Genomic DNA, 13,373 nt, shown 5'->3' on the forward strand with positions numbered 1-13,373 from the left:
ACAGAAATATTGCAACCATTTTTAATAACATATATGTAATAGGGAAATGCTTTTTGTAACAGCCACTTAGATGGAAAATGTTGAATTGTGTTCCCTTCCATTTTTGGATTAATACTAATGTGGCAGGTTTTTTTTTCAAAACAGATATTTGTATGTCCATAAGGAAAACTGGTAATATTGGAATTAGTAGTAAGAACTGCTTTCATGTGATAATTTAAGAAAATATCTATTGCATACTTTTCTTATTTTTCTTTGTGTATTATTTATGCCTGCCTAGGGGTAACTGCCAAAGCCGTATTTATTGTGCTTTGTGTTACACTAATCTCTAAGAAAGAATACCCTTCAGTTTTTGTTATGGAAAGTTTTAAACACAGAAGCAGACTGAACAGTGCCGTGGGCCCACCTGTATGCATCACCCAGCTTCAGCACAACTGACTTTCTTTTGAGCGAGATTTTCAACTGTGATGCTAACATTAGTTTTCCATTTAGAATGTATCAAATTCAGGGTAACACACAGTTTAACAGCATTCATTTGGAGAATTATTTCAGTATTCATGTGAGGTAAGTGGCAGTTGTTTAGAGAACTTATTAGATTTAAAAGTTATCCTTTCATATAGTTTTGCTAGTGTATGGGTGGGTTTGGGTTTCTTCTCCATTAGTTGCTTAGGCCACTGGTCCTTCTGGCCATTCTTCTGTCTGACAGGGAGATTATCCATAAACTTTGTAGAAGAAATATGATTTATATTTTTATATGATAAAATATAAATTTTTATTAAAATGCTTTGATAAAAGAAGTTTGGAAGCTATTCCAACTGTTTAGAGGACTCCACTTTTATCTGTTTATTAATTTTTTAAATCCTCACCTGAGGATGTGTTTATTGATTTTTAGAGAAGTGGGGGGGGAGAGAGAGAGACATTTATGTGAGAAACACTGATCGGTTGTCTCCTGTACATCCCCTGACAGGGATTGAACCTGCAACCTTTTGTTATATGGGGCAATGCTCCAACTAACTGAGCCACCTTGGCCAGGGCTAGAGAACTCCACTTTTAAAATGATGTAAAGGGACCAGCTAGTAGTGTCCCCTGATACTGCAACATTTAGGGGCTTGTGGTTCCAAAGAAGGTATAATTCACTGTTTGGGCCATACCTGATGAATTTCTTATATGCTTGGATTCCAGATAGCAGTGGTCATGGGCTCCTGCACGGCCGGAGGTGCTTACGTGCCTGCCATGGCTGATGAAAACATCATTGTACGCAAGCAGGGTACCATTTTCTTGGCAGGACCCCCCTTGGTAAGAACATAGTTTTGATTCATCGAGGTAACATATACATAATATAAAATTTATCATTTCTACCACTTTTAAATATACAGCTCTGTGGCATTAAGTGTATTCACTTTGTTATGCAACCATCACTACCATCCATCTCTGGAACCTTCTTATCTTTTCCCTTCCAGGTAGCTCTTCTTCCAGTGGCCCACCAGCCCAGCTCCCAGTGCATACACGACTCCCGAGGAGAGTAGACTCCATGTCAGGATGTGCCTGGTCCCAGGATGGGGAGTGGGTGAAAGGCTAGCCCTTAGTTTACCTTAGTTCATCCCCCACTGAGTCATCTGTAGGAAACCATAATGCAGCCCTGACAGTGATGGTGCTGCTGTGCTCCACCTTCAGCCACCAGGGGGTGCACGCCTGACCCCCGATCCCATGTCATGACCTCACTTGGGAAGATACAATAATCACTAGGAAGGGGGCAGGGAGGAGAAGGTGGGCTGGGGCCCAGGGCCCAGGCTCCTGTTAGCAGGGAAGCAGCGAGTTGTGACCTCATCCTAGTCAAGGGGGTGGGTGGCAGACCGGCCAAGAGTTGAGGCTGTAAACCCCAACACACACACTCCGTTGTCCTCTCAGACTTTACTTAGAGAACACAAAATCAGAGATAAATGAGAATTTCGGCAGAGTGATCACTGAGCATTAAGCTTCAAGTACAGAGCCCTTCTGAGAGCGGGCCCTGTGCAACCTCCCTGGTCACCTCCCTGTGATGCAGCACGGAGGACTGAATGAGGTCATCCTGGCCCTTCCTCACTCCCCTTTGGTCAGCTCCATTCCACTGACTCTTGGTACTTAGGACATGACTCTGCCGTGCTGACGGCACAGCACGACCCTGGACTTCACAGTGATAGAGGGCAGGTGAAGACATAGGTCTTTACTGCACCGAACAACAAACTGTCCCATTATAGGGGAAATCCGAGAATATGAAGTAGGGAACAAGAAAAGTGTCATATTGTAAAACCATAACCCATAGACAGTGGGGTATTATTCAACTATAAAAAGGAATGAAGTTCTGACACATGCCACGACATGGAGGAACCCTGAAAACATTATGCCAGACACAACAGAGGAAACATTGGACAGTGTGATCACAACCGTGGAGAAGGAAAGTGGATCAGTGGCTGCCTGGGACTGGGGGGGTGGAATGGGGAGCGAGTGCCAATGAGCACTGGGTTTCTTCTGGGAGGGATGAATGTTCTGGAGTTAGGTGGCAGTGGTGGTTGCACAAGTTTGTAAATACAGTAAAAAACACTGAATTATATACTTTAATGGTGGGCTTTATGGTATGTGAATTATATATCTCAAAAGGTAAGTTTATGGCTCCAAAGGTCTGTCAAAGAACCATCTTGGTTTTGGAATATTAATGCAAATTTATTGACAAGAGTGTGTTAAAAAGAGCTTATGCTTTGTTGTTAAATAAGTATATTTTCCAAATGAATTGTGTGAATTTTTAATAACTTATTGAGGATCAGGTCAGGCTGAGGAGCTGCCATTTCAAATGCGGTAAGAGTCTTAAGGCATGTTCAGACAGCCTGTGGTCTTTATTGTGCTTTAATGTTTCTCCAGCGTTGTGTGACAGCAGTCGTCGTTTAATGAGCGGAAAATCCACTCAGAATCTGCCTTGGTGTAGTAAGGGTGCATGCTTTCATGAGTAGTTCTTGTTCGTTTTCATTAGAGAGTGAATAAAATGAATAAAGATATGACTAAATTTTTTAAAAAATCTTTTTGGGAATATAGGCAGCATCATAATACTAGAATAATGCTAAATATTTTCAAGAGAAGATTTTGTTTAAAGGTTAGTGGTTACCAGTAGATCCAGATTTAACTTGGACCTGACACAACTTGGCAGCGGAAGAAGTCTGCGGTTCTGTCGCAGGCCCGACCCTCGTTCAGGAGCCCACTGTCGAAAGCCTTGCTTACGGGTAGGAAAGCAGCAGCAGCATCTCGTATGCTTGGGAGTTCTGACTGTTGACACTTGTTCTACTGAAAATTGAGAAAAGGCTGTGAGGTTTCACGCGTAATGTGGGGTTGAATTGCTGTAGTTTTCAGTAGCTTAAAATGGTTGAAAAACTGCAGAGTGGTAAGACAAGTTTTTGAAGGAGCTTTTGTTCCTTTGTCTTTTGTTTATCTTCTGAATGTGTGATTTAGTGGAATGAGTTATTTTAATTTTCTCTGACATTTATCATCTTTGCACTTACCACGGTATCAGACATGATGTGGGTGCTCAGTAAATACTAACCAATGACAAATCCTTATTTTTTTAGTTCAATCTCTAAAAATAAATATAGTATATTGGTTGTTTATTCATTTTTACAACTTTAAATATCCAGACACCTCTTGTAATTTGTTATTATCTGGACCAAATGCTATTTTACACTGAACTTTTTTGAGAGGAGATCAAAAATTAGTTCTGGGGGTAGAATAATTGGAGGTAAAAAGTTTAATTATCTCTCCCTGTGAAATAATTTTTATTTAAGAGAGCTTTTGATGTACTGAATAAGAAGTCATTTTATGCTTTATTTTAGATTAATGTTCATTATTCTAACAAAAGCTTTTCCTATTTGAAGAAAAAGAAACAAATCAGTCAACTTGAAGAAGTAGGAATTAATAAGCAATTTCTAAGGGGTTGGCACTTAGCACTAATGTTTTTTCTTGTTTAGAATTTCTCAGGCTATAATTAAGTCATTCTTAATTTATCACTTGAGGTGTCTTTTTTTGGTTATATTCTGCTGAATCTTAGATATGAAAAATCTTAGATTATTTTAATCTTAAAGTTATTATACCTTTTAGAGTTTGTGGTAGTCACTCGGGTGTTCAACATGGGTGGAAAAATGGCACTGCTTCAGTGTATTTATTGAGTGTGATAAATTACAGTTTCTGCTATCAAGGAACCCACAGTAGGAGATGGCAGGGACACATGCATGTTACTGAAATACAGCCCTGCAGATGCCATGTTGGAGCTGTAAGTGGGGTACTCTTGGACCACCGATAAGCAAGCATTGCTCTGTTTCTTCTGTGCAGTGTCATTAATGATAAATTAGCCTGGGTGGGTCAGGGAGAGCCACATAGAGCAGGTGGGGCTTGAAGGAGAAGCAGGGATTCACCACAAGGGTGAGAGGGAGTAGGGAGCCCGGCAGTGGGCTCGGACACAAAGACTTCAACCTGCGTGTGGCAGCAGCCTACTGGAGGGGGCAGAGCTGGCTTTCAGGCCAGGAGTGCCTAGGTTCAAACCACGTTCCGTCACTTGTCCGGGCTGTGGGCAAGTTTCTCAGTGACTTGGGTTCAGTTTTTTTCACTTGTAGACTAGAAACAGCGTTACGTAGGTTTGCTAGGCAAGTGGATTCAGAAAAACAAAGTGTTCTTTAGCTCTGTGGAAGAAAGAGCGGTAGGTATAGTCAGGAGATAGGCATTTAGGAAAACATTTGTGTATGATGGGTGGACAACTCTCACCATTGACTTTTCTCCTGGTTCGTGTAGGTTAAAGCAGCAACTGGAGAAGGTGTGTCAGCTCAGGACCTTGGTGGTGCTGATCTTCACTGCAGGTGAAGTAGAAACGGTTGTTGCTTTTTAGGGTTGGTTGTTGTTTGTCTAATGATCTTTAAAGTATTTTTCCAAGTATTTACCGTATTTTTAGGACTATAGGATGCACTGGACCATAAGATGCACCTAGGTTTTAGAGGAGGAAAATAGGGGAAAATTTTTTGGAAGAAAAAATGTGGTAAAATATTTAATAACCTGTGAACCTGCTCCACCGCCGCTCCCCCTGCCCCACAGCGAGCCATGTAAGCTGCAATTTAGACCGTAAGATGCACCCCCTTTCCCTCCCAAATTTTTTGGGGGGTGCGTGTTATAGTCCGAAAAATATGGTAACTTGCCACAGTTTATTTGTTCTCAGTCTGCTGTTTTAGGGTTCAATTCTTTGAACTGTAGAGTTGCATTTCAAGAACATCAGCTTTTTCATTATCGAAAGACTGGAGAGACAGGTTCCTTAATGGATATTTAACAAATATCCATTAAGCACTTGTTAGGTGATAGGCACTGTTCCAGATGTTTGAGATCAGATAGGCATTGTCTTTGACCTCAAGGAGTTTACAGTGTAGTCAGGGAGGTGGGCAATAATACACAATTACCAAAAATTCATATAAATGTGTATATTTGGTAAGGCCTACAAAGGAGAAACATAGGGAGAGGATATAGAAGGCGACTCAAACCCAGTNCCGCAGTTTATTCTCAGTCTGCTGTTTTAGGGTTCAATTCTTTGAACTGTAGAGTTGCATTTCAAGAACATCAGCTTTTTCATTATTGAAAGACTGGAGAGACAGGTTCCTTAATGGATATTTAACAAATATCCATTAAGCACTTGTTAGGTGATAGGCACTGTTCCAGATGTTTGAGATCAGATAGGCATTGTCTTTGACCTCAAGGAGTTTACAGTGTAGTCAGGGAGGTGGGCAATAATACACAATTACCAAAAATTCATATAAATGTGTATATTTGGTAAGGCCTACAAAGGAGAAACATAGGGAGAGGATATAGAAGGCGACTCAAACCCAGTGGTTAAATGAACATTTGTGAAGAGGAGCACAGGATTCTAGATGGTGAGCTGCAATTCAACAACACTCCACAAGAAAAATTGAAATAGAGAAGTTTATTACTCATGGGTCCTGGAGGAAGTACATGGATGCCTCCAGGGGTTACACAGGGAGGTCAGGCAGAGTACGGACAGAGAAAGAGAGAGATAGAAACTGGGGCATGTGTTTTTAATAGGGTCCTAGATTGGAGTGCTTTGGGATTCCTGGGTAAGGGCCAGATTGGTCTGTTCAGTGCAAAAGTGTGGAAGTTTGGTAAGCCCATTGGGGTGTTTTCTAAGGTAGCATACAGCGCTGGAAAGCTGGGGAGACTGCCAATCACAAGGGCTGTTGGGAAAGTCATATCAGGACTTAGATTTGCTTGTGACCCTACAGTTGCTGTTTAGGGCATGTTCCTGCACAAGTGTCAGCTTAAGGTCCCTGCAGGCCTCTCAGCCAAACGAAATGCATACTGAGGCAGCAATACCATGGAGTAGCTTAGCTAAACTCTTGGTGGCAGGTTGTCTAGGGGAGGGAAAAAAACCCTACTTTATGGCATCTGCCAACTTTTGTAGTATAAATTATCCCACCATAGGCAATTTTAAGCTACCAACAGAATGCCACTGAGCATCGAATTATGAAGAGATGCTCTTGTGCGTTAGGCATGAGCTGGCTCCATTACATCACTGATCTGACCAGTCCAGTTAGAGTTCAGGGATGAGAAGGCCATCTACCTCCTAGAATTTTGTGAGGGTTTAACAAGGTGATACATGTAAATTGCTTGAGATAATACCTGCTGTAACTATGTACCTATAAATGTTAAATGTCATTGTTATTGTTGTTTATCATCATAATAGGACATTAAAGGTTTTGGGCTCTTTTTAAAAAAAATGAGTAATTGGGGAACCATTGAAAAGCTTTAAGAAGAATGTGCTATTTCCAAATATTTCATTTAAAAAAAATCCCTCTGGCTGCTAAATGGGGAATGCTTGTAGTGTTGGCAAGAGTCTACGTGGGGGACCAGTTGGTTGGGTGGTTGCGTCAGTATCGTTGGTGAGAGATGCTGGTGGCTTAATGGTTATAGTGGTAGTGAAGGTAGGGCGGGGTGAACAGATTTGAGCTCTATTTTAGAGGTGGAATTGAGAGATTTATTGATGAATTCATGTAAGGGGTGCAGGAAGGTAACGTGACAAAGATAGTAACATGAACTGGCTTTATTTCCTGAGATTGGGAAGGCAGAGAAAGAACAGGTTGAAGGATGGGGCAGGGGAATCAAACATTCCTTTTAGACCTGATAAGTTAGAGATACCTGAGACACCCAAGTAGAGATGCTGAAGAGACAGTTAACTTACAAGGGCAGGGAGCCCAGATCAATGCTGGAGATCTTATATTTGTGAAATTTAAAACCAAGGGACAAGACGAGCTCACCTCCAGGTGAATATAGGTGAATACAGACAAAGGGGAGGGCCCAGGATCGTACCCTAAAGAACTCAGACATAAATGACAAGTATCTAATCATCAGGCTCAGTGGCCTGACAGGTGCAGTAAACCTCCCTTTGATCTGCTGAACCACAAACAAACCCAGGGGAGCAGACAGGTCTACTATTTCTACTTCCCTACCAAAGAACACTGCCGTGGCTTTTGAAGAGTTGATTTAGGGGCCTACCTTTGCCTCAGTCTTTCTTGCATTTCTTCCTTATTGAGCACTTTTGGAAAGATTAATTGTATTGGGTTGGCCAAAAGGTCCCTATGGTTTTTTCTGTAAAATAAAACACACATTTCTCATTTTCACCAATAACTTTATTGATTTGGGTATTTTGAGTATGTCAGTTATCCCCTACGTGGCAGAAAGTTAATTGTTCTCAGTTACTGTCTGGATTGAATCACTATCAACTTCAACTGGTCTACCCGACTGGAGCATCGTCCAGTGAGACATCTCCAGCGTGGAACTTCACAGACCATTTTCGACACGTTTGATCAGTCACAACACCTTCTCCATACACTGCACAAATAAAATTTTTTGTGTTTTGAGGGTAAGGCATAATATGCTGAAAATGTTGATTATTTCTTCCATCTTCAATATTAAAATGGCTACACAGAAGTTCACCAATTTTGATATATTTTTTAAATGTACATTGATACAACAGCTTTCATAATACAATCTAGTAAAATGGTTTTGAATAAAGTTAAAGACAACTAAGTGATAACTAGAGCCCTCTTATGGAAAAAAACAGATGGACTTTTGGGCCAACCTAAGACTAAGAAGAATTTTAGCCCTAGTACCTACTGTTGGCATTTATAATTTAATTAGGCAGCTGAGAGAAATAAATGAATTAATTAAAAAACAATTACAAAATATGCTAGCAACGGGTGGCCCACTGGTTTGGAGTGTCATACACCAAATGTTGTGGGTTTGACCCCAGGTTGGGGTGTGTATGGGAGGCAACCGATTGTTTCTCTGTCCCTCTCCCTTCCTCTCTCCTTCAAAATTAATGAAGATATTCTTGGGTGCGGATTAAAAAAAATGTTAGCATGCTTCCAAGGCCAAGGGAGGAATGGTTAAAGGAATGACTGGAGTGAAGTTGAGGAAGGCAGAGAAAAGCTTAGAGGGAGAGCTGAAGTTTCTGCCGGAGTTTGAACAGAGAACTGCGCTTGTTCATTTAGGTGAGCGCAGCTGTGTGAGTGGAGATGCGGCGGCGTGATGTCTTATCTGGCCGTTCACTGACCGTCACGGGGAGGCAGAGGGTAGATGTTTCCACCTGCAGAGAAAGAGGACGCAGGTAGAATAGGGTGCGTGGGTGTAGGACTGAGTGGGCTGCCACTGTTTGCAGGTGCTTCATCAGGGGAAGGCGATGAAAATAGTATTTGAGGAGCATTAATTTTAAAAAAGTCTTTTGACTGTTTAAAAGATGTGATCTGGTGCTCATGAAAACTGTAGGCGGTATATCAGTTCAGGGTGTAGGTTCTGGAATTCATCTTTTATCTGCGTCACTTACTGCCTTATGACTAAACAAATGACTTAACGTCCCTGAGCCTCATTTCCTTGTGTGTGAAGTAAAGATAAGAATACTTCCTACCTTAGCACAGGTTTGGTGCATACTAAGTACTCTATTACTACTAGCTATTATTACTTATAATAACCTGTTTAAAGTCATGGGACAGTGATTAGATGCTGATGGCTTTTGGGGGGAACAGTGTCATAAAATATACTAGTCACAACTTGCTTTGGGTTCTCTCTAATCAAAGTGGTATAAATACATATTTATAAAGATTCTCTCTGTCTTTATAAATATATGTATTTATACCTCTCTGACTTGTCATCTTGAAGAATAAGTTTGGCACAAAGACTTACATAATATAATGCCTCATCAAAGGTTTTACTTTCCTGCTGTTTTGGTAAATACTAGGTAATTTTTCTAAAAGAAAGCATTTTATTTTATTTATTTTTAATGTATTGATTTGAGAAAGAAAATGCCCTGTCCGGGGAATCAAACCCACAATCTTGGCGTATTGGGATGACACTCTAAACAACTGAGCTACCTGGCCAGGAAAGCATTTTCTTTTTAAATATTTGGTAATTTGGAAGCAGTTCCTTTGCTTCTGTTTGCTTTCTGATTACTACAGTGTAGCCAGAAGTCAGCAATTGTAGCTGATGTTATATATGAAGCACTTAAAAATACAGCAGTTGTAAATCATCGAATTAAAGAAATGGAAGGGTGTGCCATCACAAAGGCACTGGAGGCTCTGATGCGGAGTAAATGTAGTTTCTGCTCTTACTTAGGGACACCCGGTCTGGAGGTGGAGAGCGATACAGAACCACTGTGGGAGTCCGGTTCCAAGAAATGTCTCCCAAGGGTTTGATGTTTTCCCTAGACAAAACATCAAAATTTAGATTGTGGGAGTTTACTCATAAAATGAGCCAGAATTCTAGTTTTTTCAGGTTTTTACCTGACTTTACAGTTATGTTTATACTTTATTAGAAAGTTATAGTACATTTACATCTGAAATAACAAGCCAGCTAATGAGAAAAGAACTAATAACCAGAGCAAGTCTATACTTCATTGACATTGAACTTGAAATTCAACAAGAACTTCCATGGCCCTTACCACAGAATTGTTTTATTAATACCCATTAAACCTTTGTGTTTGTTACCCTATGACAGCTTGCTCTTAAGTGTAACTTTGTAGGGAGGGGGCTCAGCAGTCTTTCAGAGACAGGAGACCATAGTTGGCATCTTCATTAGGAGCTCAGTTAGATACAAACACATTTTGTAGTTACCAACATCATCATGAAAGTGTGCCATCTGTGGGTGAACTTGATCACATAGAATTTTTCTTGGAGGTGCATGAGATGGCCATTAAATAGAAATCCTTTTCAGCAAGGCCCCATGGTCTAGTAGGAGGTCAAGACTGAGAAGTAGAGGTGTGGATTCTCATGCAGCTACTGGTGATTCTAGGGCAAGGTTCTTTCTTACGTGTGCCTCAGGTCTTCCTGTTTGTGATACCAGGGCAGTACCAGGGACATTACCATGTGTGCCGGGGACATTTGAAGATCAGATTAAATGACATATATTGAAGTGGTTTAGAAGTAAAAATGATGCTATCCTTAGATGAGAGATTTGGGGTTTAAGATACTGAATTATTTTCCTTTTCTCTAATCTGATTATTTCAGTGTGCTTTACTCTGCAGAAAGTCTGGAGTCACTGACTACTACGCTTTGGATGATAACCATGCCCTTCATTTAACTAGGAAGATTGTGAGGAATCTGAATTATCAGAAGAAAATGGATGTGAGTTGGACATGTTCTTTTGTCTTTTATTTTCCTGAAAATCATTTTGGCTTATGTTGTTTTGAAATAACGTTTTCAAAATGGTTAATTTGGATTTTCCTATTTTCTGCAGGTGACCATCGAGCCTTCTGAAGATCCATTATTTCCTGCTGATGAACTGTACGGAATAGTTGGTGCTGACCTTAAGAAGAGCTTCGATGTCCGAGAGGTTCGTGAAGTGGGACTGTGAGCTGTAAACCTTGCTGTCCGTCTCTATAAGTGTATTCATGGTCGCAGCCAGAGTGTTTAGAATGTTCCTGCCTGGGAACTGTTTTGGATCTCAGTAAGGAGTTATGTGTAAGGAAGATCTTCCCATGGTGTAGGTTTTATTGGTACACAGGAAATACTAAAAGGAGGGGAACCTCTGTTACTGGAAAGTTTTCGTTACTCAGTGACAATGCCTGGCTTGTTCACGAGTAGTATTCCATAATGTGGACGTTAGGAATGATGTAGGTCGTTAGGACGACCTGATAATTTTCAGCTATTTTTTTAAAGTGTTCTTGTTTTAGGAAATGGATGAAATGTCAGTAAATTGTCAAAAGAAAAAACATACCCTTTTAGATCAGTATGACATAGCAAAGATCAGACTTTTGATTACAGATGAAGTTGTTGTTATGGTTACAGATTGTCAACATAGTCTGTGTAGTCCAGAGTAACAATTGTTAGTGTTTGCATATAGCGTGTGGTCTTTTGTTTAGTATCATTCTCTGGCAGAATACTTTTTAAGCTAGAAAATTATTGTAATACCAGATTCTTGGCCTTAATATTTTGTTACTTTCCCCCTTGACTATAACCCATTATTGTACTAATTGTGAAAACTGTAGAAAATATAGAAAGACAAAAAATTGCTTGTAATTCCACCATCCAGAGAAAGCAGCTAATATTTTGGTGTATTAGCTTAATGTATATGTATACATTATTTTATGTATACTGTATTTTATGTATATATTATTATATGTATACTGTATTTTTATACAGTTGAGATACTATATGTATATATATATATTTAAATTCTATCTTTTCCAGCTTAAATTATAAATATTTCACCATTATTTAAAGGCTTTTCATGAAACGTTTTCCATGGCTAGATCCTAATTCCTTATATAATAGTATCTGGCAATATGGTAGGCACTCAATAAATATTTTTTTCAATGAATTGATGAATGTAATATCCCATTTATGGGTGCATATAATTATTTATTTAGGAAGTACCCTAGTATTGTTAGAGGGTCTTAAATCCTGGACGTTTAGGATGCTCCTGTTTAACAAGGTGACTTAGTTAACTGTAATTTTTAGAATTAGGATTTTAGTTTGACTTTTCAGTTGATCACAGGCACAGAAAAAAATGGTGCTTACCATCTGATGTGCTTGAAAAAAGTTGTTCCAGATAGCCAAGTTTTCTAGATGGTTAAGAATTCATCCCTTTAAGAATAACTACTTTTTTCATGTGTTCAGCAGTATTTATTGAGTACTTGAGCTATGAAGGTATTGTTTCAAATACCAGGAGCATAGAAATGAGCCAAACAGATGCAAATCCAGTCATTCATGGTCATTCCATTTCATTTTAATGGAGATTATTTTATAAAGATAGACTCTTGCCTTCTTTTTTTTTTTAAGACTTTATTTATTTATTTACCTTTAGAGGGGAAGGGGAGAGGGAGAGAAACATCAATGTATGGTTGCCTTTTGTGCGTCCCCTGCTGGGAGTTGGCCTGCAGGGAACCGGCCTGCAACCCAGGCATGTGCCCTGACTGGGAATGGAACCGCGATCCGCTGGTTCGCAGGCCTGTGCTCAATCCACTGAGCTACACCAGCCAGGGCGACTCTTGCCTTCTTAAATAGTATCGTGGACTTCTACTTTTTGCCAACTCAGCTCATCAGTGTGATGATAATTTATAGTTTTTTTCTGTCATAGCAAAATATCATTGTATGGAAGGCTTCCTAGTGTATGGAGCTGTGGGACTGCATTGGATAGCACTCAGAAAGCCCCGGTCTAGTCCTTGTTCCCCTAGGCAGTGGTCCTGGGACTGACACTCTGAGCATTGATTTCCACTTCTAGGTGCAAGAACAGCAGTACAATATGATATTTCTGCTTTCTAAAGTTTGAGTCTTTCTGAAAATGAGTTAATGTATTTTATGTGGGTGGGTGGTATTTATAGTAGAGCAGATACAGTAGAAAGTAGTTTCACACTGAGTGACCCTAGGCTGTTGTGCCCTTTGAGTTGCTTTATCTTTGTGTAGAAGAATGGTAGTTATTTTATTCTTCTATTCTTTTTTATTCTTTTATTCTTGATTGTTTTTACAAGATATGATTTTGGAGGTACATACCACTTAGAACAGATAACTTGTATTTTCATTTTATAACGGGACCTTTGATGAAAATAGCTAAAAATGATTCAAAGTAAGCTTTTACTTTTTGGAAAGAAAGATACTGGGAGCAGTCACTCATTTCTCAGCTTTTGCATCTTGCAAAAGAAAGGTTAGGTTGATGTGGTAGGTAGGAATGAGGAAGTTCCAACTAGGTAGAAAAATAATGTGTATCATATACAATAGCTTCTGAAGAAATTTAGAATATGCTTCATGTTTGGTACTCTTTGAAACAGTTCTGATGTATAATGATGAGCCCCAAAGATGAACTATTTAGTAATTTCT

The 13,373-nt window shown here is 39.8% G+C and overlaps 1 protein-coding gene across 1 annotated transcript in view; it reads left to right on the plus strand.

Annotated features, from left to right (window-relative positions):
- Positions 1-13,373, plus strand: part of MCCC2 (methylcrotonyl-CoA carboxylase subunit 2) — a 61,458-nt gene that overhangs the window by 26,169 nt on the left and 21,916 nt on the right. The window contains exons 7-10 of the mRNA XM_037032052.1: positions 1,180-1,293; positions 4,804-4,868; positions 10,583-10,682; positions 10,795-10,890. Coding sequence (XP_036887947.1) covers positions 1,180-1,293; positions 4,804-4,868; positions 10,583-10,682; positions 10,795-10,890 — 375 coding nt within the window. The remainder of the gene's footprint in view (positions 1-1,179; positions 1,294-4,803; positions 4,869-10,582; positions 10,683-10,794; positions 10,891-13,373) is intronic.

Source organism: Sturnira hondurensis, unplaced genomic scaffold (assembly GCF_014824575.4).
Source record: "Sturnira hondurensis isolate 20B ecotype Veracruz unplaced genomic scaffold, ASM1482457v3 Scaffold0021354, whole genome shotgun sequence".
Classification (NCBI taxonomy): Eukaryota; Metazoa; Chordata; class Mammalia; order Chiroptera; family Phyllostomidae; genus Sturnira; species Sturnira hondurensis.